The sequence below is a fragment of the Mobula birostris genome, chromosome 18, assembly GCF_030028105.1.
Source record: "Mobula birostris isolate sMobBir1 chromosome 18, sMobBir1.hap1, whole genome shotgun sequence".
Taxonomy (NCBI): Eukaryota; Metazoa; Chordata; class Chondrichthyes; order Myliobatiformes; family Myliobatidae; genus Mobula; species Mobula birostris.
The window spans coordinates 57,354,280-57,380,600 of NC_092387.1; the positions used below are offsets into that span (position 1 = coordinate 57,354,280).

A 26,321-nucleotide genomic window follows, 5' to 3' on the forward strand; every position below is an offset into this window, starting at 1 on the left:
ACAATTGGCTGCTTGTCAGTCTTTGTGTAGTTTCAATGGTTCCATTAAATATCAGAATGTATACAATATACAACCTGAAATTCTTACTGTCTGCAGACATCCTCAAAACAGAATAACCATTGTGTGAGAGAGAGGGGGAGGTAGGGAATGATCATCCAAGTGCAGAGGCCTCCGACTGTGGCTGTGCTGATGTTGCGGCTCCTAGTTTTTCATTGATTCTATGTATTTCTACTACTGTGCATGCCTGCTGGAAAGTAAATCTCGGGGTTGTATATAGTGCCATGTATGTACTTTAATAAATTTACTTCGAACCTTTGAACTTTGAACATGGAATTTGCTTAATTAAACTTCTCCACATAACAACTCTTAAGGTTGACTTTAAAATGTAGGTAATTTTATTAAAGCTTGCTATCTGACCACAGAAGAAAATGAGTATTTATTACACAAATTATTACAGTCTTTACTGCACTGAAGACTTTTGAACTACTCTGATATCAGCAAGTTTGATTCTCTGCTACCGTCTCAAAATGTTGGAGGACTTGGCTTTGAAATGGAAATAACATTTTAAAACTCTTTTGGATCTTGATAGCATAAAATATACTTTTTGATCCTCTATGCGCTCCTAAAAGCTAAAAGGGACAAAATTGAGTCTGTCATGGTGAATGTTAGTTACACATCTTGGTCTCAGTTAAGTTTTAGCTAATTCATAAATTTTTAGTAAGGAAGCTGGAGCAGCTTTATCATTAATGGTAAGGATATTAGGTAATGAATTGAGTAATGAAATGAGCACCTTTATGCTTGAGACAAGATGCTTGAGAAATTCAGCAGGTCAGGCAACATCTATGGAAAGGAATAAAAAGTCAACGTTGAGCTGAGACCCTTCATTAAGAGAACGAGGTGCTACACTGCAATGGGCTAATTTGTTAGATGATCTTTGCCTAGCCTGAACCGCCTCTTGTTCATTCAAGTTGGAGCCTGGTGTGAACATTTGCCCTCTCATCTGCCATGCAGAGAACGTGATGTGAATCTGTGGTCTCTCAACTGAGAGTTTCCCATGCCTTAGTGTGAGTGACAGGTGTCAGGGAGGATAAAACAGGTAATGTGGTTCCTTGCTTCTGATGTGCAGGGCTCAGATTCTTGTAGCATATTAGCCTGAATGAAAGAGTGTTCAGACCCAGAATTAAGATTCCGTAAACAAATAAGCACGTTGCTGAGTAGCTGTAAGCGATATACTAATGCATCGCCTTGGAGGGGATGGAGGATGGAAGTTGCCTTCCTCTATTTAGCTGCATAGTTCTCCGGGCTCTCCAAAGTTCTTCGAGATCAAGAGAGCTGTACTGCAAAATAGAGACATGGAGCTGATCTTCCCAGCACCAGCAATGATGTGTACTCACTCTGCCAGCCAGAATGCGACCCTGACTTTGACGTCTTGGCACTAAGTTGCCATGTTGCCTACCCCAGGCTCCCAGTGGGAGCTGTCACCAAGATGAGTTGTTCTTTGCTAAGAGGATGACTGTGGGAGCCATGGATCTGTGTTAGGATGCTGACAAATGGCACTATCAGTATGCGTGTGTAATACTATATAACCCCTTTTGTGTTCAATTATTCAGATTGAAGTATGGAAGTCCTGATCCATATTGCATCCGTTCACTCTAGGTGTCTAAAGAAAAGAGCCATTTACTGCACTTTCAGTAATGTGCCACAAAAATGTGGTGCAAAATGACACGTGGATAGCTATCAAAGTTGCTGGTGAACGCAGCAGGCCAGGCAGCATCTCTAGGAAGAGGTACGGTCGACGTTTTGGGCCGAGACTCTTCGTCAGGACTAACTGAAAGAAGAGCTAGTAAGAGATTTGAAAGGGGGAGGGGGAGATCCAAAATGATAGGAGAAGACAGGAGGGGGAGGGATGGAGCCAAGAGCTGGACAGGTGATTGGCAAAAGGGATATGAGAGGATCATGGGTTTTTCCCCCTCCCCCTTTTCTTTCTCCCTGGGCCTCCTGTCCCATGATCCTCTCATATCCCTTGATCCTCTCATATCCCTTTTGCCAATCCTGTCCAGCTCTTGGCTCCATCCCTCCCCCTCCTGTCTTCTATCATTTTGAATCTCCCCCTCCCCCTCCCACTTCCAAATCTCTTACTAGCGCTTCCTTCAGTTAGTCCTGAAGAAGGGTCTCGGCCCAAAGCATCGACTGCACCTCTTCCCAGAGATGCTGCCTGGCCTGCTGCGTTCACCAGCAACTTTAATGTGCGTTGCTTGAATTTCCAGCGTCTGCAGATTTCTTTGTGTTTACATAGATAGCTATTTTTATTTGTGAAGGGTGTTACTGACAGTTTGATGTTAGTGATAGAAAAATAATGGAATCGCTTTAGCAGAAACTGAAACAATAGCATTTATTGGGTGTTGTCTTGAATACCCTTAATATTTTTGAAGTGGTAATGCAGTGGAAGCATCTAGGTTAAGTGGTTTTCAGTGGAATATCTTGTATAAAGGCCTGGGAATGTAGATGCATGTAACAAATAGGATGGATCGTCAGGTGGAATGAATATTGTTGGCAGGAGTAGAGGATAGCTATTCAGGAGAAGAGATTGGGGAGTGACATTTCACAAGGATCTTTGTTGAGACCAATGTTATATTAATGATTAACACTTGATTCTAAAATAACACTCTGAATTTTGCTGATGATAACCAAATCTTGGTGGCAAGATGGTTGATACTAAGAAGTTCAGTGTAAAGGACATAAATACACATGCAGAATGAGTAGATGGTTGGAGAGGTCTGAGTACTTTTTGATAGGGAGAATGAGGCCATGATTGTTGGAGATGTGTGAGTAAAAAGAAAAAAAATTGTGCCACTGTTGCAACACTGGAGTTTATTTCTAGATATTAAGGTTGCCTCTAGCAATTGAGCTGTAGGAGGGAGATTGTGTTGAGCATGCTCAATGGATGAGCACTAAACCATTGACACTTCACTGAAGTAGAGAGGGTGGGTCTTGCACTTAACATCCGCAAGACAAAACTCCTATAAAGTTGGCTCTGCTGCGTGCACAGTCCTCTTCCAAAGAACCACTAGATTATTTATATAATTTGCTGCCCTTACGAAGTGTCATGTACCTTTCAATATTTGGGCACTAATCTTTCCTCCTGCAGCCAAGCCTCTGTAATGGCCATCAGATCATTTCTTTCAAGTTCTTTGTTTTGAATGCCATGTGTTGTCCACTATCAATTTCTTTTTGTGACCTTTGTAACATCTAGATAACTACTGATTTGCACTTGGATTTGCACTCTTTGTAATACACTGTTTCATTTCCTTTGACTCTAGTCTTGTCTTTTGCCCTTTGACCACATCTTAGCAACTTTTGGGCCCTTGCAAATTCCCTCCCGCATGCCCCTACAGATGTTCAGTTTAAAAGTCCCTTTAGTTATAAAGCTTATGAGAATACCAGTTCCAATAATGTTTGCAGCACACAAGGTGCTGGAGGAATTCAGCAAACTGAGCAGCATCTATGGAGGGGAAATAAGGACCTCAGTCAAAAACATCAACTGTTTATTCCCCTCCACAGATGCTGCCTGACTTGCATCTTGTGTGCATTGTTCAAGATTTCCAGCATGTGCAGAATCTCTTGTGTTTCCAATACTGTTTGTCTTGTCCCAACACCACAGCTTCCACTTCCTCTGAAGTTCCTTTCAGAGACCCATGAGCCAAATGCTACTTCCTCCACATTAGTCTTTGAACCATGCATTCATTTCTGTAATCTGAGGTTCTGCTTAACTTGATGCCTAACGTCTTGCATTGACTATGAAGAATCCATTTCCTTGTCCTTGCAATAATATTGGTACTTGCATGTACCATGATTTCTTGATTCTACAATACTATATAAAACTGCCATCCTGAGGGGAGCCACCTCTCAGTAAAGCCTGAAAAAGATAAAAGGTGGATCTAGTTTTTGAGTCATTTCAAGTTGATGTATCCTAAGAAACACACCTTTCCACTAATTCTGTCTATCTGTTGGTTCTTTTCCATTATTGATTGATGTATGACTACTTCTACAAATGCTGAATACTGTTTATATTTACATTGTTTTTATTTTCCATTGTAGCCTGAATAATTCCAAAGGAAGTAATATTAAAGAAAGTAATGCTAACTTTAGAAGTCCTAAAGCTTAACCAGTTTATTATAGTTAACTTTCACAGGAGTTTGGTTCTGATGCTTTTGTGATCCAAAGGTTCTTCAGAAGTCAAGAATGAGGCATAAAACATGATGTTTATGATAGTTTAAGTGTCGCAAAAGCGGAAAATGAATGAGAGCTGAAGGTACAAATAAAAGACCAAAGGAAAAAAGTAGACGTGGTCGTTTCTTACTCAGACGAGAGATAACATTTCAGTGACAGCAACCTATAAAGTAGCCAGATTCAAGTAGTGTTACATCTGCTACTGAAAAAAAGTTTCTAGAAAAATGTAGGATTGCTTGTAGCATAATTCATTGGAAAGTTCACTGTAACAATTGCATGTATATAGGTAATTGTATAAAAATTGAGGAAAGCATCGGAAAGTTAAACCAAAGGAAAATAACAATTCTACACTTCAGTCCAACAGCAGGTATGTTCCAGTGTACATAAGACTTGCATGAATTTGTCTTTTGGTAATAATCAAATTTGTAGAATTTTCACAGGGGGACTAAGTGTGGTCACTTGTGTAGGGCAAGTGGATTTTCACTGTGCTATTTCACAGCAAGTTGAAATTTCAACTGATGATGCAGCTGTGCCTGGGAGTATAAGGAATATATGATCACACGAGAATTTGATTTTGTGATGCAATATGCAAATAGGCAGATATTAACTTCGATTTCCTGCTCTGGGCTCAGCTGCAGCCAACTCCATAGTGAAAAAGGATTAAAGAGCATGAGAGAGACTGAACCAGTGAAATCCAATGTGATTTATGGAGCAGGTATTAGTAATGTTTTTGGATTGGAAAAATGATTAACTGGACGGAGTTTAAAATCAATATATTCCTTAGCCTGAGGATGCTCTTGGAGAAGGGCAAAATTCTTTGTGAAAGCTGAAAGTGAAACAGAACTGGTGTGTGCATGTCATGATGGTTGCATTGATACAAGCCTACTGCAGATTTGAATTATGTGAAAACAAGTGGCAAGTCTGCTAGTGCTGATGAACCAACCAAGGAAAGGAAATGTTGAGTGTTGGTTGAAATCATCTGTGGGGAGGGGGAGGACTTAATTGCTTGATCAAGTGTTTATCTGTGGTCAGGTGCATTAGTTTGGAAAATAATACTCAGTGTAAAGGTGAGAAATCAGTGTATGAATTTAAAAGAACAAAGGATCATCAATGGCGCCAAGGTACTGAGTTAAATTTGCAAATATGTTGGGGGATAAAGTACATCCTTGGTTTGTATGTGGTGTCTAAGACTTCGAAGAAGTGGTCATGTTAAGGTTGCTGAGCTGACACACTGTTGGGCTTGGGGAGGAAGTCAACACTTGATACAACTGCAGTACCTTGATGTGCAATGCCTTGAAGATGGATCTCCACCCCACAAGTTTCAGGACGTTCAGCTGGATCAAATGTCAAGTTTGATGTCATTAGCACAGGTGCGATAAGAAATTTGCAGCATCACAGGTACATAACATTAGGGACATGATTTACAAGAAAAACGTGAATTAAACTTAATTATACACAGAACACAACTAGAACATAAAGTCCATTGTAGTGCAAGGTGGTCATAGTGTTACCATACTGAGGTAGTGATCATCCGTTCTGGTCTGTTATGCCATATACAGTGGGAGAACTTGGACAACTTCATAAATGGGGATTAAGCCACTTCCAGTATCTTCAACCTGGAGCAGCAGGGTAGCGTAGTGCTTTGCTCAACACTTTACAGGCAAAGGGGCTCAATTCCCAGCACTGTCTATGAGGAGTTTGTACATTCTTCCTGTGACAGTGGTGCTCCAGTTTCTCCCACAGTCTGAAGATATACTGGTTGGTAGGTTAATTATTCACTGTAAATTGTCTGATAATTAGGCAACGGTTGATTCTGGGGATTATTGGGTGGTGCATCTTGAAGGGTTTATTCTGATTTGTATCTCAATCAATTAAAAAAATCAATCAGCTTATGGACTGACACCATCCTTAACCCATCCCTGTGATAAAGTAGGTGCTATCTTACCACCACCAGCACTCTTTCATACAAGCAAACCAGCACTAAGAATTAAGGTAACTAAGCTTTAAATTTGTGTATTTTTTATGCAGAATGCAATATTATTCATGTATTACATACAGTATAATTAGATTAGCCTCTGCTCTAATCAAGTGTCTAGTAAAATTATAGACGTGCACCTGGTTCAAGTGAATTATAACTTGTGGTCAAATTTACCTTGCAGAGCAGTTTCCAGAATGAAACTCCACAAGTTCGTTTTTTTTGGTAAACAGATCTAAACACTGTTCCTCCCCCAGTAACATTGCTGAAGTGTACACTGAACTGATACATTGTTGCCAAAGCAGTAAGTTGCCTGGTTATGGTGAATGGAGCATTTCAATCTGAAATGTTAAAAAGATAAATACATATAGAACAAAATGAATTTGCCTCAAGGTTGTGCTTACCATTAAAACATTTATCTAGTGATAGTGAAATACTTGATTTCATTTTCATTGTGTTAAGAGTATTCTTATATTATAAAAAAAATGTTGAAAGCCACCAATCTAATTGAATTGTGTGTTGTGCTATGCAGCCATTGTGTGTATGATTATCAATTTAAAAGCTAACATTTCCACTTTTAAATGTGTCCCTGACTTATGTTCATCTTCATGTTATCATTAACACATCCCACACTTTCATTAGTCGAGTGACTGACCATTAACTTCCAAAGAAAGTGCACTCGTTTAAATCAAAATTTACTGTTTTGAAATTCACTATTTTGTATCAGCTGGCGAATTAATTTTTAACATCCTGCATTACAAAAGATTAGCTTTGTCACATGCACATCAAAACATAGTAAAATGCGTCATTTCGTGGCAATGACTGAAGCAATCCGTCGGGGTTGTTCACAAGCCTCCGTGCCGATGTGGCATGCCAAAACCCACTAACCCTAACCTTTACTGCTGTGGAATGTGGGAGGTTATTGGATCACTGAGAGGAAACCCAGTGATTACTGGGAGAATGTACAAACGCCTTGTAGACGCCAGTGGAAATGAAGCTGGGTCGCTGGTGCTAGCACTTAATGAGCATGCTACCCCTCATTTCCATGTTTCAATGTACTTTGATAAGTAAAACTAATCTGATCAAAATTGATGTGGATGCTCTGCGGGAAATATGACAGTGGGGTGTGGGGAGGAGTGATCTCAGTATAATTAGATCAGAGGATGTAAGCCAAGATTTTCGAGAACATAGAACAACACACCATGGTACAGGCCACTTGGTCAGCAATGTTGTGCCCATCCTTTGATCTTAGAATGGGTTATTCTAGCCCTTCCCTCCCACATGATCCTCTATTTTGTTCATCTATGTGCCTGTATAGGTCTCTTAAATGTTCCACAGGCAGCATGTTCCACCCACCCACTACCCTGTGTAAAACACAAAACCTACCTCTGACATCTTCATACTTTAAAGATATTAGAGTTACATCCCCTCATGTTAGCCATTTCAATCCTGGGAAAGTGTCTGGCTGTCCTCTTATCAAGTCGCCTCTCATCCTTCACTCCAAAGAGAAAACTTCAGCTCTCTCAACCTATTCTCAGCAAGCTAGAGTTTCACTTGGGAAAATAAATCTCAAGGGTGGCAGAGAATGCAATGAAGGGAATTATCTGAGAGTATTTTGGTAATTAGTTCATTGCAACATGTACTGAGATGCATTGAAAAGCATTTTGTAGCATGGAATCTGGGGAGATCATTCTATATACAAATGCATTGAGGTAGTAGTTTGTCATGTCTGACAATGATAGGAGACCTGTGTGGGAGAGGTTTTAAAGTGGAAAAGTTGTTGCACTGGGGCAGTTCCACTCTCAACCTCAGAAGTCTGGTTCCAGTGGTACGAGCAAGCATCTCAAACTGAGGTCTTGGTTGCACTGAACGATCCTGACATCTTCTGTGCCTTGTCATGCCTTTTGCTCCCAATGGAGTGGTGCAGTACTCCCTTCCTAGCCATTGGATCTCACTGTTGACCTCATCTGCCCAGTCCACCAGAGCTGGTTTTGCATGCTAGGATGGGTATGTTCCTATCTCACCAGGATATGAGACCCGCTGGCTACCCTCACTTGCTTTAGCCTGCTTGTTGAAACAGTGTACTGGGGTGTGGCTGCGGTCAAATGCAAACAGCTACTTGGAGCCATAGGTGAATGCAGAATGTCCAGTGGGTACCAAAGGTGAGTGATCTGCCCCAGAATGCACAGGACGGGGGTGAGTGATCTGCCCCAGAATGCACAGGACGGGGGTGAGTGATCTGCCCCAGAATGCACAGGACGGGGGTGAGTGATCTGCCCCAGAATGCACAGGACGGGGATGAGTGATCTGCCCCAGAATGCACAGGACGAGCCCCTTCACCAGAGGTGCTGCCCTTCCCCGGACACCCCATACACCAGTGCCAAACAAATGCAGTATGTAGTGTTACAAAGAAAATTGGTTAGGATTTGATTATATGGATGTAAAAGAGTCCAGAACTGGAACAGCAAGTGAGAAGAAATCCTCAGTAAAATTCGTGTAAGTTTGATGGTAAGAATGTGGAAGTCTCTGTTATTGTAGCAAATAACCTAGATGCAGGTTAAGGCAGTTAAGCACACAAGGAAGTAGAATATATTTGATGAGGTTATATGAAGGGTGGGAAGCACAGAATGTAGAGCATAAACCTATTTTGGATTTGTGGGCTGACTGGCTTGTTTCTTTGCTACTGTACAGCAAACTCTCATATCAAGCATGCTCCTCTTCAGTAATCTTAGACTGGCAGATTTTACTGATTTGAATGTCCTTTCCATTATTACCCCAATTTGAAACTGAGGACTTTTTCAACTGCTGCCCAGTATTATAATTTTTAACCCAAAGTTTAAATGGAGAATATAAACTGGGCCTCAGTGAGTGAAGAGGGAGTGTAGCCTTATGCCAATCGTCAAATGGTACGATATTAAAGTTGCAATTTTAAATGCTGGTTTTTCCAACAATGAAGCCACAAATTTAAGAGTTTAAAAAGTGTATTAAGATGCTTAATCCAGGTGCACGACATGCCAGCATACAGTGAATGTGCAAACATAAACAAAGCAGCACATAAAATGCTGGCGGCCCTCAGCAGGTCGAGCAGCATCTACAGAAAGGAATGGACACTTGTTTTGGGGACAAATGGTTACCCCTGCTGGGGTTTGTCCCTTTTCTCAGGTCTACAGTTCCTTAAAATCAAACAGCTTGGTGCTCCTTCCCTGCAGTAATCCCATCTCTTGAGGCTTTCTGTTGGTTATGGTTGACCATGTATATTGTATCCTAGCTGTCTACATGATATGCAAGCCAGGGTAGAGTGATATGGAGAGCAAGCTGTTGTCCATGCAGCAGCCCCCACCCCTGCCCCCCATGCAGCTGATGAATCCATAGGAACAGCGGAGACTGCATGCACTTTCGCGCCAGCGGCGTTGCAGGATTTGCCAGTCAGCATTGGACTCAACGTGGGCCTGCCGTAGGGACACTAGCTCTGGAATTTTCCTCCGGATTTACTCCTGAAGCCTTCCCCCACGAGCGGGTATGAGATCAAAGATTTTCTTTTAGATGAGCTGCCAACCAAGACTGCCCAAAGTGACTAGTTTTAAGGTGCCTGTAATGCGCCTTTGGGTGTCAGTAGAAATAGTTCTGCCAGGTGTAGTAGCTCAGCCATACATGAAGGCCAGGAGGTGGACTTGGTTGTCAGAGGCTGTTTGAGACGCACAACGAGGAGTATTTAATAAGTAGTGGGAGCTTATCCTCAGTACTTCCCCTGGCTGTGACAACCTTAAGGAACTCGTATTTTTTTTCTTGATATTGCAAAATTTATTGATTAGTGTCTCAAATGTGCTCTGAGCTGCTGATAGTGTGCTCAGAATTCCAGAAGTACACTTCCCTTTTCCTCATTTTGTTTCTAAATGGCTAACCCTGTCCTTTGAGACTGAGCTCTGGTCCGGTATTCTAAACAAGTTTTATGTCGTTTGGCACTTGCCAAACATTCACTAGAACGTGAGAGAGTGAAAGAGCTGAATGATAGTTTAAATTTAGATTGCTGAAGTCAGCTGTATTCATGTTTTGGCTCATTGTCTGAACATGAGTTTACTGTAATTTTTGGTTTCAACTCCTGTGATGTTTTTTCTCCCCCCCCCCCCCCCCATCATTCTTCTCGGAAGCCTCCTCCGGATCTTCACTATCATCTGTGCCGTTCCAGTTTAGTTTCTCCACACAACTGGTTTTATTCACTGTTTTGGCTTTGAGAATGTGGTTATTTCTCCCATGTCATCCTTTTTGGCCTATTGGTCATCATCGTAGCTCATGGAAAAGTGGTAAAACAGCACTAATGTTTCCATGTACATTGGAAGTACTAGTCATGTAATTCCTTTTGTCCAGCTTCAAGCTTCCATCCATTGTTGCTGTCATGTTTGTAAAAGCAACCTGGTGATACTTGTCGTCTTTGTGTTTATCAGAGATGGCGTGGTTTGGATGAGAGAAAACCAGTTTCTTAGCCTTTCATATCACTGTTCATGTTGAACAAACATAGCTGCTGGGTTAGCTGATGAGATTAATGGGAAGGACTTCTTTAAAAAGCCATTTGCAAATAAATGAGAATTACATTTATTATCACTGACGTGAAGTTTTTGGGGCAGCAGTGCAATGTATAAAATATTACTAAAAATTGCAATAATGTACATAATAGAAGTAGTGTAAAAATAGTGAGATTGGGTTCATTGTCTGTTCAGAAATCTGGTGGAGGGGAAGAAGCTGTTCCTAAAAGATTGAGTGTGTCTCTTGAGACTCTTGTACTACCTCCCTGATGGTAGGAAGGAGAAGAGGGCATGACCTAGCTGGGGATGTCCTTCATGATGCATGATGTCTTTTTGAGGCACTGCCTTGTGAACGTCCTCTGCTGGGCAGGGTAGTGCCAGTGATGGGGCTGGCTGCTGAGTTCTACAATCGTCTGCAGCCTTTGCATTGGCATCTTCATACCAGACAGTGATACCCCACCAAACATATCTTTACCCCTCCCACCCCACTTTCTGTAAGAATCACTCCTTCTGTGATTCCCTTGTCTTTTTGTCTCTCACCACTTACTTGTACCTACTATTCACTTCCTCCTTCACCTCCATTCAAGGCCCCAAACAGTCTTTCCAGGTGAGGCAATACTTCATTTGCAAATCTGCTGGGGTCATGTATTGTCTGATACTTCCAATGCCTCCTGTACATTGGTGAGACCTATTGTAAGTCAGGAAACCATTTTGAGCACCTCCGCTCCATCTGCAAAAAGCAGAACTTCCCAGTGGCCAAACATTTTAATTTCCATTCCCGTTCTGACTTGTCGGTCCATGGCTGCCTCTTGAGCCAAAATGAGGCCACTCTCGGTGGAGAGGCAACACTTTATATTCTGTCCAGGTAGCCTCCAACCTGATGGCATGAATATTGATTTCCCCTTCCAGTTTTAAAAAAAAAATCTCACTCCCTCCCTTCTTCTATTCCCCTTTTCAAACCAACCGGTCACCTCCCCCCCTTTCCCTTTCTCCAATGATCCACCCTCCTCTCCTATAAGATTCCTGCTCCAGCCCTTTACCTTTCCCACCCACCTGGCTTCACCCATCACTTTCTAGCTATCCTCCTTCCCACCCCACCCTTATCTTTTTATTCTGGAGTTTTTCCCCTCCCTTTCCAATCCTGATGAAGCGATTTGGCCTGTAACGTCAACTGTTTCCTCATTTCATAGGTGCTGCCTGATTTGCTGAGGTCCTCCAGCATGCTGTGTTTGTTGGTTTAGATCGCCAGCATCTGCAGACAAACTTTCTTGTGTTAGTGATGCAGCAAGTTAGAATGCTCTCCGCGGTTTATCTTAATAAACATCGATTTTAATTTTTTTAATATATGTACAAAGGTGGGTTTTTTTTGGGGGGGTGGTGTGAAATACATTCCTTCAAATAAACTAGTTGCCATATGTTCAGTTTTTTAATAATCTGACTTGTTCAAAATAAACTAGTTGTTAAATCAGACGAAAGTCATTCTGAATTAAACGAGGAGAATGATTGGAAATTTTATTCAAATCTGAATGTGTTTAGCTGATGAACATTTATTTCTGTTTAAAGGCATTCATCCATTTTATCTAAAGAGTGTAGACTGGGGCAAACTTGTATTTCTGGATAATAGGTTTGTTTTCATTTCACAATGATTTTTTTTAAACTTCATTTCCTCTAAAAGGCAAGCGTTATCTAAAAATACTCAGTTTTATGGGAAAAGAATTTGCTCTTATGACGCTCTGTACTGGTGCATATAGCTTGAGTAGAGGCTGTTTAATAATGCAAAGAGATTTAACTTTGGTTTGTGCTATCAAATAGTTATGAACTTGGTGTTATTTAGCCTTTTGCTTTTGCCTCAGTTTGGAAATGGTACATAGATTTTGTGAAGCAGATTTAAATACTGCTATTACAAGAACTACTTTTCTCTGAGCAACTTCCCCTTGGTTCAAAATGAGAATCGATCTGACAAATTGCAGTTTTGCACTGCAGAATGGAGAACTTGCAGCTGTTCATAGTAATGGAAAGGTTCAAACGATCAGTGCTGGAACTATGCTGGATCACAATTTATATGATCAATTTGCATTTTGGAATCAAAAACATTTTCTAAATTTGTGGGACTGAGCAATGGGAGGAGGTTGTCAATATTAGTATATAAACACAGCAAAGATGTGTAATAGGCATAAACTTCAACAAAGGTAATGGACTTTGCAAAAAGGTTGCATTGTCTAGAAGTTAAGAGGAAAAAATGGGACAGCACTGTAAATTGATTAATTAGACCATTAACAAAGAAAGCCAAATGTTCAACACAAGATTCTGCACATGCTGCAAAATGCTGGAGGAACTCAGCAGGTTGGGCAGCATCTATGAAGGGGAATAAAGAAATGATATTTCAGGCTAAAGAAACGATATTTCAGGCCAAAGGGAGAAGAAGCTAGAATAAGCTGAGGGGAGGGGATTGTGTACAGATTGGCAGGTGATGGGTGAAACCAAGTGAGGGGAAAGGTGGGTGGGTGATGAAATGAGCAGCTGGGAGGTGATAGGTTGAAGGAGAGGAGAACGGACCATGGGAGAAAAGGAAAGATTGCCCTAGATGAAGCTGATGGGCAGATGAGGAAAAGACAAGTGATGAGAGGAGAGCCAGAATGGGGAATGAGAAAGGAGAGAAGTCGAGGAGGAGAAATTACTGTAAGTTGGAGAAATTAATGTTCACCAAAACAAAACTGTATTTTTGTGAAGTGTGAAATTGAAAGATGCACCAACCTGGAATCTAATCTTGGTTCGATCTGGAGTACTGTGTTACTCTGGCCATTTTAGTCCAACTAGTGTGTAGCTTGACTGAATACAATGATTTGCAATTCTGATAAGACTGAGAAGCTGTCTTTGTCAGCATGGAATGAATAGACTGGGTAAAATTTAAGGAATGAGTTTTAGAGAAAGTTTATTCATGAAGGTTTGAAATGAATACATTTCTGCTTGCAGTCAATGAAAGCAAATTACCAGTAAATCAAGATTGCTTAATGATATTTCCAGTACTCGGGTATAAAGGAGAATGAAATAATTTTATGCCAGATCTGATGCAGCACAGGAAAACACAAGATAAATAACAGTAAAAACATAATAAATATAGCTTGTATGCACAGATTATTTGCATGTACAGTACATAAAGTGACTGACAGGAAATGATAAAGTGGTGGGCTGGTGGGTAAAGATGTTGATCTGCCTTACTGCTTGGGAAAGGTAACTTTTGAGTCTGATGGTATCGACTATAAAGGAATTTAAAGTTCCCTGAACAATGAGAATGGAACCTGCTGTTGGTGGTATTGTTTCGCCTAAGAGGAAATGGATGTGTTAAATGTGGATGCAAGGAACCTTGACCATAAATGATTGAATAGACTCATTGGACATCATGTAATTTCCATGTAAGTTGAGATCTAGTGCTTATTTTTATGTTATCAAAATCTTTACCAACTTCACTTTTTGGTTACAAGATGTCAGCTATCAGAAACGGGTTCAACCAACATTTTAATACTTCTGTTGTTTCTTAATACAAATGATATTTGTGGGACCGATCATTTTTCTTTTTTGGTGACTGGATACAATTCTATTTCCATTTGGTTTTATGTGGCAGATGAATAGACTTTTTTTTTTTGAAACAAATGTGTATACTGATCCTGAGTTCCTTTTGCTCATGTTGGCGGTTAAGCTAGTGAGCTGATGGGCTACAAGCGCAGTTGTTATTCAAGTGGAATGCCTCCTACAGGAGTTGTATTAAAAATTATTTCCTTGTAGCATTTTGATTATATTTATAGTTGGTGTTTGTCTGTACACACTTCTTCTGGTTCTTGAATTTAGGGGAAGTATCAGTAAAAATATTTTGATATCTGTATTTATGGTTTAATCAAAGAACATTTATTATCAAGAATATATAAATTATATACCATGAGATTTGTTTCAGGCAGCCACAAAGCAAGAAACCCAAAGAACCCAGTTATCAGTACTATATTTTATGTGAAATATGTCAATTATACTGCAATATCGTTAACCAATTCAGCATATTTGGCTATTTCATAGGGTTTAAATCCTTCTCAGCATTATTAAAATACTTGTGGCTTTTTTTCAATGTGCTTTCAAAATTAATGTGAAATTCTGTTAATTGCCCACAGCATGAATCCTCACCCAACTTTGCTTCTAAGCCTGAAGGCACACACTTAATGATTCAGGAATAGCTTTTTCCCCTCTGCCATCAGATTTCTGAATGGACTACCTCACTTTTCTCTTTATGCACTAATTCAATTTAACTCTTTTAATATATGTATACACTTTAGTTTTTATTATGTATTGCAAAGGACTGCTGTCATGACAACGAGGGGACAAAAATAACTTTTCCACTCTAGCCACCCTCCCTCCCCACCACATTCAAGAAAATTATGCTTGTGATCTGCCCCAGACCTGAACTCTTTCCCATGGCTCCTAGTGTCTCAATCCTTTAGAAAGTTGTCTGCCTGCACCCTAAAAATTTCCAACATCAGGTATTTGGTAATGGAAAAATGTATGATTTGGTTAAATTGAATCCTGAACTACATATTCAAAAGGGTGGAGCATGGATTGTAATTGGACATCAGAAGATGGTTTGTTGCCTCACAAGGTCTGCCATAGCCAGACTTCCTTGTGTCAAAATTGATCTTTTTAGTAAATCTAGTACAACATTGTGGGCTGAAGGGTCTGTTCCTGTGCGGTAATCTACTATGTTTCAAGATTGAGTTTTTTTTCTCATCTTGTGCTCAGGTTGTGTTCTCGGTGAGCTGTAGGGACGCTTTGGCAAGCTTAATGTAACTAGGATTCTTATGTGTGAATTTTGTAGTTGGATATTCACTTTGACTGGACAGCTTTAAGTGTGTATTATCATGTGTGAGAATTTTTAAAAAATTCACCTTAATATCTTTCCAATTCATGTATCTCTAAGTTTTGTACTTTCATTGCTTTGGTTAATATTTTATGCGCACTCATTATCAAATCTGTTTGTTCAAGAAGATGGAAATTAAAAATGTAGTTAACATTAAGAAATTGTACTTGGTAGCTTTTGACAATTTGTGATCCAATTCAGCTTGTGGTATCAGTGAATGTTTGGAATGTTGTCCGTTACAAATGGAATGTTCCCAAGGCCATTTTGCAATGTTTAATGTTTATTACATGCAGTATGTTTAAACTGAAATTACCCTCTATTTGGCTTGGATGGAACATATATTTTCAAAATGGCTTTCCTTGCTTGTGAGTAAAATCGGCTTAGTTGCCAAAACTGCTTGCTGCAAGCTTCCCAATTCCTGCTTGGATAGCTTAGTCAATAGAATTTAACCACTATTTTTCATTTTTTAACTTTTTACAGTACTTAACACGGCATGTACTTACACTGATTTTGCCGTTAGCTTTTGCTAAATAGCGATTCATTGAAACTTAATTCCATCTTGTGGTGTTGAATACCCTTGTATTTTCGCTGCTGCATTTGCATTAGTTTTAACTACAGCATTATTAATCTGTGCAGATTTTCATCTTGAAATGTTAGCATTCATTTCAAGAGGACTAGAATATAAAACCAAGTATGTAATGCTGAGTCTTTGTAAGGCACTAGTCAGACCACACCATACACTATGAGCAATTTTGAGCCCTGTACCTAAGAATTGATATGCCATTGGGGAGTATCCAGAGGAGCTTCATGAGTTACCCTGGGAATGGAAGGGTCAATGTATGAGGAGTATTGATGTCTCAGGGCCTGTATTCGTTGTACTTTAGAAGGATGGGGGTGGAAGAGGACATATAAGAGCAAAGAGGTCCTTCTGCAGCTGTACAGGGCCCTGGTGAGACCACACCTGGAGTACTGTGTGCAGTTTTGGTCTCCAAATTTGAGGAAGGACATTCTTGCTATTGAGGGAGTGCAGCGTAGGTTCACAGCGTTAATGCCTGGGATGGCGGGATTGTCATATGTCGAAAGATTGGAGCGCCTGGGCTTGTATACTCTGGCATTTAGAACGCTGAGAAGGGATCTTATTGAAACATACAAGATTATTAAAGGATTGGACACGCTGCAGGCAGGAAGCATGTTCCCACTGATGGGTGAGTCCAGATCCAGAGGCCACAGTTTAAGAATTAGGGGTAGGCCATTTAGAACGGAGTTGAGGAAAAACTTTTTCACCCAGAGAGTGGTGGATATATGGAATGCTCTGCCCCAGAAGGCTGTGGAGGCCAAGTCTCTGGATGCTTTCAAGAAAGAGATGGATAGTGCTCTTAAAGATAGCGGAATCAAAGGTTATGGGGATAGGGCAGGAACTGGATACTGATAGTGGATGATCAGCCATGATCACAGTGAATGGTGGTGCTGGCTCAAAGGGCTGAATGGCCTACTGCATCTATTGTCTATTATTGTCTATAAAAGGCCTAACGATGATAACGCAGAGACAGCTGAGGCAGAAACTGCAAAAAAAAGAAAGCTTCCTTCAACAGAAAATACAACGAGTCATACATAAAATATGGCTTTATTGCGACCAGTGACTCACACGCTCCAAGCCCCCTGTGTGTGATATGTGGAATCAAGCTGTCTAATGAGGCAACGAAGCCCTCAAAACTGCTTCGGCACCTTGAGTCCAAGCACCCTGCACTTAAAGGCAAACCCGTCAAGTTTCTTGAGTGGAAAAAAACGTGAACAAGCGGGACAGAAGCAAGTGCTGAGAGCCACCTCCTCCACAAATGCTGCTGCTCTGAGAGCATCGTACTTAGTGGCTAGCCATATTGCTAAGGCTAAGAAGCCTTTCACTGTTGGTGAAGAATTGATTCTGCCTGTTGCCAAGGGCATGTGCTGTGAACTGTTGGGAGAAGCTGCAGCTAACAAGATGGCACAGGTTTCTCTTTCAGCTACCACAGTTTCAAGGAGAATTGATGACATAGCAGAGGACATCGAAGCACAGCTGTTGGAACGGCTTAACGTGTCACCATGGTATGCTATCCGGGTCGATGAGTCTACCGATGTGTCGACAACAAGGCAATACTGCTGGTTTATGTGCGATATATATTTCAAGACAATGTGTAGGAGGATATGTTGTGTGCGCTGCTGCTGCCAGCTAACACAACTAGGACAGAACAATTCAAGTCTTTGAATGACTACATGTCAGGCAAACTGGACTGGTCATTCTGTGTTGGAATATGCACAGACGGGGCTGCAGCTATGACTGGATGGCTGTCTTGTTTCACTACCCGAGTCAAAGAGGTTGCTCCTGAATGCCAGTCTACACACTGTGTCATACACAGGGAAATGCTGGCTAGCTGAAAAATGTCACCTGATCTCAACAGCGTATTGAATGATCTTGTGGAAGTTATCAATCACATCAAAGCAAAAGCCCTTAACTCGCGTCTGTTGGATCATCTTTGCGAGGAAATGGATGCAGAGCACAAATGCCTTCTCTTTCACACTGAAGTCAGGTGGCTATCAAGGGGGAGACCCCTGGCCAGGGTTTTTGAGTTGAGTTAGAGGTTTCTTTAAGGAAAAATGTCACCATTGGCAGCACATTTCAGTGACGAGGAGTGGATAGCAAAATTCGCTTATCTGTGTGACATCTTCAACCTGCTCAATGAACTCAATTTGTCACTTCAGGGGAGAATGACAACTGTCTTCAAGTTGGCAGATAAAGTATCTGCTTTCAAAGCCAAACTGGAAATGTGGGGACGGCGAGTGGACGAGGGAATATTTGACATGTTCCCAACGTTGGGAGAGACTGAGGCTGCACCGTCCTTCTCACAGCTGGTGCGCGATCACCTGACTTTGCTGTTGACAGAATTAGAGCGTTACTTCCCAACCGCAAATGACTCAAGACGTGCAAAGGAATGGGTCCGCAATCCATTTGTGAATGTCCCTGGTGAATCATCCATGCGGGAAGAAGATCAATTTCTCGAGCTTGCAAATGACGGTGGGCTGAAAAGTATATTTGACATAATATCTCTGCCGGCATTCTGGATCAAAGTCGAGGATGAATATCCTGAGGTAGCCATGAAAGCACTGAAAACGTTGCTTCCATTTCCAACATCATATCTTTGCAAAGCAGGATTTTCTGCAATAAGTGCAACGAAAACTAAATTGCGGAATAGACTGGACATAAGGAACCCCCTTCGAGTATCGCTGTCTCCCATCACCCCTCAATGGGACCGTCTTGTTGCAGGGAAACAAGCCCAGGGCTCCCACTGATTTAGCGATATTGGTGTGTTGCAATGATTTTATATGTTCATACGAGGAAAATATGTGCTGTGTGTTTAATATCCAAACGTTACTTAAAATGTTATGATACTATTGAGTTATAAGTGACTTATAATTGACATCACTATATTCATGGGAGGAAAATATACACTGTGTTCGATATTAAATATGCTAGATAAACCCTTTTAGAAATGAAATTGAGTGTATTATTAGCCACTTATAAGTGACTTATAGTTTCATCTATATTCCGGTTGTGATTAACACCCCCCCTGCCCGCCCCCCCCAGTCGGCCGGTCCGCAAGAATATTGTTAATATGAAACCGGTCTGTGGTGCAAAAAAGGTTGGGGACCCCTGCTTTAGAACAGGGATGAGGAGTTTCTTTAGCCAGAGTGGTGAATCTGTGGAATTTGTTGCCGCAGACAGCTGTAGAGGTCAAGTCATTGGGTATATTTAATGCAGAGGGTTGAAAGTTCTTGATTAACAGGGAGAAGGGAGGTGAATGGGTTAAGAGGAATAATAGCCATGATACAAAGTTTGCCCAATTCTTATCCTATGTCTTATGGTCTTGATGCCATCTGGCATTTAAAAATGATTTCAACACGAATGAATAACTTTGCATTAGCCTTTCCTTTGTCAAGCACCTTTAAATAGAATGGCAGTACAGACTTTGTCAAGATTGTTGAAGGTGAAACCTGTGGAATAACCTTGAAATCAGAATCTGGTTTAATATCACCGGCATATTTTGTGAAATTTATCAACTTTGTGGCAGCAGAACAATGCAATATATAACATATTTTTTAAAAACTGAATTGCAGTAGGTATATATGTATATTAAATAGCTTGAGTAATGCAAAAACAGAAATAAAGTAGAGGTGGTGTTCATGGGTTCGATGTTCATTCAGGAATCAGATGGCAGAGGGGAAGAAGCTGTTCCTGAATCGCTGAGTGTTGCGCCTTTGGGCTTCTGTCCCTCCTTCCTAATGGTAACAATGAAGAGAGAGCATGTCCTCAGTGGTGGGGGGTTATTAATGATGGACAGCACCTTTCTGAGGCACCGCACCTTGAAGATATCTTGGATACTACAGAGAGTAGTACCCATGATGGAGATGACTAATTTTACAACTCTGCAGTTTACTTAGATCCTAAGCAGTAGCCTCCCTCCAAATACCAGACAGTGATGCAGCTTGTCAGAATGCTTTCCATGGTACATCTGTAGAAATCTTCAAGTGTTTTAGGTGAGAAACCAAATCCCCTCAAACCCCTAATGAAATATAGCTGCTGTCTTACCTTTTTGGCTGCATCCATATGTTGGGACCAGGTTAGATAATCAGATATTGACACCCAGGAACTTGAAATTGCTCACTCTCTCCACTTCAGATCCTTCTGAGGATTGGTTTGTTTCCTTGTCTACCCTTTCTGAAGTCCATAATCAGCTGTTTGGTCTTATTGACGTTGAATGCAAGGTTGTTGCTGTGACACCACTCAACTAGCTGGTATACCTTGTTCCTGGACGCCTTCTCATCTCCATTTCAGATTCTGCTGACAATGGTTGTATCTTCAGCAAATTTATAGATAGCATTTAAGCTACGCCCAGCCACACAATTATGGATATAGAGGGAGTAGAGCTGTGGGTTAAACACACATCCTTGAGGTGTACTAGTGCTGATTATCAGTGAGATGGAGATGTTTCAGATCTGCATAGATTGTGGTCTTCCAGTTAGGAAATTGAGGATCCAATGGCAGAGGGAGGTACAGGGGCTCAGGTTCTGTAGTTTTTCAAGCTTTTGAAAATAGTGGGCTTCCAATCTTTAACCTGTTACTTCTGATCGCTGCTTTCCCGGGTTCTTGTCAAGGATATAACATTTGGGTCAAATCCATTTTCTGTTTGGGATGTATTTCTATCTGAGCAGCCTGGGTGGCATGAAAACATAATTACAAGAAAATCTGTAGATGCTGGAAATCCAAGCAACACACAATGCTGGAGGAACTCTGCAAGCCAGGCAGCATCAATGCAAAAGATAGTCGATTCGTTGACTGTTTACTCTTTTCCATTGCTGCCTGGCCTGCTGAGTTCCTGCAGCATTTTGTGTGTATTGCATGAAAACATAATTGTATGAGTTGTTCCGTGACAACGAAAGAATCAGGGTTATTATGACTGATATGTTGTGAAATTAGTTTTGCGAGAACAATACGGTACAAGACATTTATTTAAAAAAAATACTATGTTATACCAAAAATAAAAGTGCAAAAGAAGAATGATGAGGTTTGGAACATTCAGAAATCTGTTGACAGAGGGGAAGGAGTAGTTTTAGTTGGTCCTAAAACGTTCAGTGTGGATCTCCAAGCTCCTGTACCACCTCCATGATGGTAGTAATGAGAAGAGAGTGTGTCCGGTTGTTTTTTTTTCCCCCTTCTGAACACGTTCTACCTTTGCAGTAACTTCAACTTTGAACGAGTCTTAAACGTTTGAGCAGTGATAACTATAAAGTGCCCCTGCTTGATGATGGATCTAAAACCTGTTCTGTCACTTGTCCAGAAGGCACAGCTTCAGTCCTTGTGCTCATATTACTGACCTCTAGTGGTCATGGCACTATTGGTTTATTGACACGAGAGTCTGAGGATGCTGGAATCTTGGGGAAACAGTGCTGGAAGAACTCGGCAGGTCTGGTAGCGTTTTGGCCCAACACCCCTCATTAGGGTTGGAAAGGAAGTGGGGAAGAAGCCAGGATAAGAAGGTGGGGAGAGGGAAGGGGCAGAAGGTGACAGGTGAGACCATGTGAGTGGGGAGATAGATGGGTGGAGAGCCTGTTTCTGTTCCATTGCTTGCATGGGTCATCAGGTAAAACTAAAAGTGATGATGTGATCATGGTTTTATGTTTGGCTATTGTGTATACTTTTTTCAGTTTCTCTGCAGGATTTTAAGAAGAGATTATTGTATAGATCTTTATTCTGACTTTCAGTAATTGGTTTCCCAGCAACGCTTTCTGTGCTATTTTACCAATGCTAAATAAGTGCCTGAATATGTTTAAATCCAAGCCAATATGTTGCATTACATGAAAAGTCCAGCCTCTAACAATCACCCTTTTAGAAACCACAAGTCATTTAAAACAATTATGCTGCCACATAAAATAAAACTAATGACTATAATTAACTGGATTGCAAGTAGTTTAACATGGAAATCCTCCCATTTTCATCTTTTTATTTTTAAAGCTACACTTTGTTTCCAGAGAGACTTTAATGCAGATCACAAATCTGCATGCTTTTTAGCTACAGAGATGGAGAAATAATAAGAAATATTTCTGACTTTGTCAGCTGAAGTTTGGCAATAGATACAAAATTTTGCCTGTTTGGTGGCATCATTGGAGAGATAAATGGTTCCCTGCTCAGATGCCATTTATTCATGTTAAAACTTGCAAAGGCAAATGTTATGAATGCAGTATGCTAGTTGCAGGATATTTTAATGTAATTTCTATCTGTCAATGTCTCTGCTTTTGCATCTAAATCCCTTGAGTATATAAAATCTAATAAATGCAGATGACGCAAGGGTCTGCACTGACAAGGAAATGGGATTGTGTAGTCAACGCATTACTTAGCAGGCAAAATCTTAAAAAAAAAATGGCTTGGAGTGTGGGGATGAGTGGCTGGTTTGGAATATGAATGCAAGTTCATAATTCATTTAAATCATAGTGAAATTAGGAGTTTTCATTTGCAGCATGTTGTCTGAAAAACATTTTAGAAATGAGGCTAAAGAAATTTTGGGCATGTCTCCTTTTAACCCTCACAGTTTTTATAGATGCATAATTAAAAGCTATCAAGAAGCAATATGGCTTGGTATGGTAACTGCTTTGCCTGAGACCACAAGAACTGTGGACACAGCTCAGCACATGGAAACCAGCCACATTTTTATGGACTCTAATCTTCTCACTGCCTTAGTAAAGCATCCAACATAATGAAAAAAAACATCTACCATAGACATTCTCTTTATTTCCTCCTCCCATTTGGCAGAAGATGCTGCATTGAAGGCTTTTATCCTGCAGTGTAAAATTATTGCATGGTCCCTTTGTGCAATAAAATGGACTCGACCTCATAATCTACCTCATTATGGTTTTTTTTTACTTTATTACTTGCCTGCACTGCATTTTCTTTGAAACTGTAACACTTTATTCAGCAATCTGTTATTCTTTCCCTTTGTATTACCTCAATGTACTGATGTGATGAAATAATCTATATGGATGGCATGTAAAACATGCTCTTCACTGTTGTCAAAGTTTGTCACTATACCTCAGTGCATGTGACAATAATAAATAAATTTATCAATTTAACAGCAGGAACCCTTCATTGGGAATAATGATTTGTGTGGAAATCCATTTGTTAACCCTGGTTTAACTCTGATCTAAGGATCAATAAAGATCCCTTCTGTTTAAGTCTATGAACTGAAAACGAAAGATAAACCAATACTATTGCACCCTTCAAATTGATTCAAGTAATTGAATATCCTCACTTTGATTATAGCAAACTTGGTCTCAAGAATTTCTTAAAAATATCTTGTGAAATAGTAGAACTAACTTGTTTCTGAGTAGACAGTCTTTTCAGCAATAAACCTTTCTATAGTATCAAATAATTGAAACTGATACATCAGTTGATATGGAGAAGGTTTGTTTTCAATCCAGATGCCAATGAAATTGCAATAGCTATGACAGACAGCCACGATTTTTAATACAAGCTCTAGTGATCTGGCTTATTTGAATGTTTGCAGACTTTTGTTTAGCTATTTTTACAGTAGCAGGAGCAGATTGATAACTGAGCATTAGACATTTGGTCAAGCTGTGTGCAGTTATATAGATGAACAAATATATTGACTGATCTGATGGCTTGACAGCATCTCAAAAGAAAACTGACATAACTATGCAAAATAGAATACAGAAAATGAAATGTATTACCATATTCCATGATATTTTTCAGAACAAGTATTTTATTATTGCTGACATGTATTGTGAGATTTGTTTTATTAGATTTCCAATAACCACTTGCTACTGGTGTTGGGCTTGCAGATGCACAATTGCCGTGCTTTTCCTTGCTACCCTTGGAAAGGGCAACTGCTTTAGCTGCCCTCATCATCTGATACTTTGCCAGTGTAGATATAAAACCTGATCAGGATAGCAAGCACTTCGTAACTTGCCTCCCATAGCAGTCTGGAATAAGTGTTATCAAAGTATGAGGATTTATCCACCTTTTAAGCAGCATGACAGCATAGTGGGTAGCACAATGCTTTACAGTATAGGTGAAGGATTCAATTCCTGCTGCTGTCGGTCAGGTTGAACACTCTCCCTGTGACTGTGTGGGTTTCCTCCTGGTGTTATGGTTTCCTCCCACAGTCTAAAGACCTTTTGGTTGGTAGGTTAATTGGTCATTATTACTTGTCCCATGATTAGGCTAGGATTAAATGGGGGGGGTGGATTGTGAGGCGGCATGGCTTGAAGGCTTATTTCACACTGCATATCAATAAATAAAAAGCCTGCTAAAGTGTTAGCTACCTTGTGTTTACATAAGGAGACTTGCTGTAGAATTTCATCTTCCCTTTCACTTCTCCAGTTCCAAACCGTTTATGATAAAATATTCATTTAGGACTTTGCTTTTGCCTTCTAGTTCCACATGCAGAATGCCTCAGTTGTCAGTTTTGCTTGGTTATTCTTTTGTCCTTGTATTTACAAACCTCATTTGGATTTACCTGACTCATGTTTGCTAGTGAGTTCTTGTGATCCTTCTTAACCCTCCTAATTTCCTTTTTAAGCATCTTCCAAACTTGCACTCTTGACTGGCCTTCTCTATTACCTTTTCTGTGCTTTATTTTCTTTTATTCACCCCTTCACATCTAGGTCTCCCTGTAATTGTTAATCTTGGCTTTCATCCTTGCCCTAAACTCCAGTTATTTCTCCTTTTAAATGCTTCCCACTGTGCAGATGTAGAACAGCCTGCAAGCAGATGTTCCTAGTTTAGCTTTGCCAGGTTTTGACTTATTTTAATGAAGTTGGCTATCCCCAATTTTAAGATCTGTATTCCTCTTCTATCTTTATCCTTTCCTTAACTACATTGATTTGGGGTTTCCTGTTTTTAAAAAAAAATGCTCTCCTCGTGACATTCCCTTCACCTGATTATAGTTATATTCCCCGAAGGGAATTACAGTAATGCTTCATCCCTTGTTGGTCTATCCACTCATCACCAAAAACACTCATGGACACCTAGAAAATTCCATGTATTCTGAGCATTGAAATCCCACTTGGAGGAATTGAAATCACCTTGTACTATGCAGTCGGCCCTCCTTATCCGCGGGTTCCGCATGCGTGAATTCAACGAACCGCGGATTGGGAAAACTTGGAAGTTCTCTCTCCAGCACTCATTTGAGCATCTTATTTGTCACTATTCCCTAAACATTACAGTATAACAACTATTTTACATAGCATTTACATTGTATTAGGTATTATAAGTAACCTAGAGATGATTTAAAGTATACGGGAGGATGTGCGTAGGTTATATGTAAATACTGCGCCATTTTATACAATGGACTTGAGCATCTGCGTTTTTTTGGTATCCGCGGGGGGTCCCGAAACCAATCCCCTGCGGATAAGGAGGGCCGACTGTACCTCTTTTTTCATATCTCTTGCTTTTAATCTGGATGTCTGTCCTTTCCTCTTGAATGTTAGGTGGTTTTTAATACTCCCCGAGGAATATAATGGTGTTGTTTCTATTCTATTGTACTATATTTAGAATTCACACATGTGACAGGCCCTTTTGGCCTAATGAGCCTGCACTGCCGGAACACACCCATGTGATCGATTAACCTCGTAATCTGTGTGTCTTTGGATGTGGGAGGAAGCCCATGTGGCCACGGGGAGAATGTACAAATTCCGTACGGACAGTTGTGGAATTTGAGCCTGGATCACCGGTGCTGTAATGGCATTATTGCCGGCCACTATGCTATTGTGCCACCGGCATTCTCTACTCTTGAGGAGCCTTCAAGGATGTCTTCCCTCAATCAAGTGATGCATTCCTTCACTCAGTGCAGTACACCTCCTCTAAACTACCTTTTGTCTTTGCTAAAAATTCTGTATCCCAGGATCGAGTTGTCACTCCTGCCTGTCTTTCAACCATGTTTGTAGTTTTTAACGATGGTGTAGTCTTGTTAAAGTTTTGAGTTCCTCTAATTTACTAGCCATTCTTCTTGCATTAACATTGCAGTTTGTATCCTCCTTGTGTGCATATGCCTTGCTGTTTTGCCTACTAGATTTGCTAACTGCCCATCTGCGCATCCTTTGGCACCCCTTTATCCTGCTAACTTGGTTTAAACCTTTCCCAATAACACTAGCT

The 26,321-nt window shown here is 40.5% G+C and overlaps 1 protein-coding gene across 3 annotated transcripts in view; it reads left to right on the top strand.

Moving 5' to 3' along the window:
* The window catches only part of csk (C-terminal Src kinase), a 138,205-nt gene that overhangs the window by 28,282 nt on the left and 83,602 nt on the right, over positions 1-26,321 (top strand). Inside the window, exon 1 of one of the 3 annotated variants that reach the window (XM_072282745.1) lies at positions 13,958-14,138. The exons of the other annotated variants lie outside the window; for them this stretch is intronic. Within the exon in view, the coding sequence (XP_072138846.1) occupies positions 14,137-14,138 (2 nt within the window). The 5' untranslated portion in view covers positions 13,958-14,136. Of the gene's footprint in view, positions 1-13,957; positions 14,139-26,321 lie in introns of those variants that run through there. 3 annotated transcript variants of the gene reach the window in all.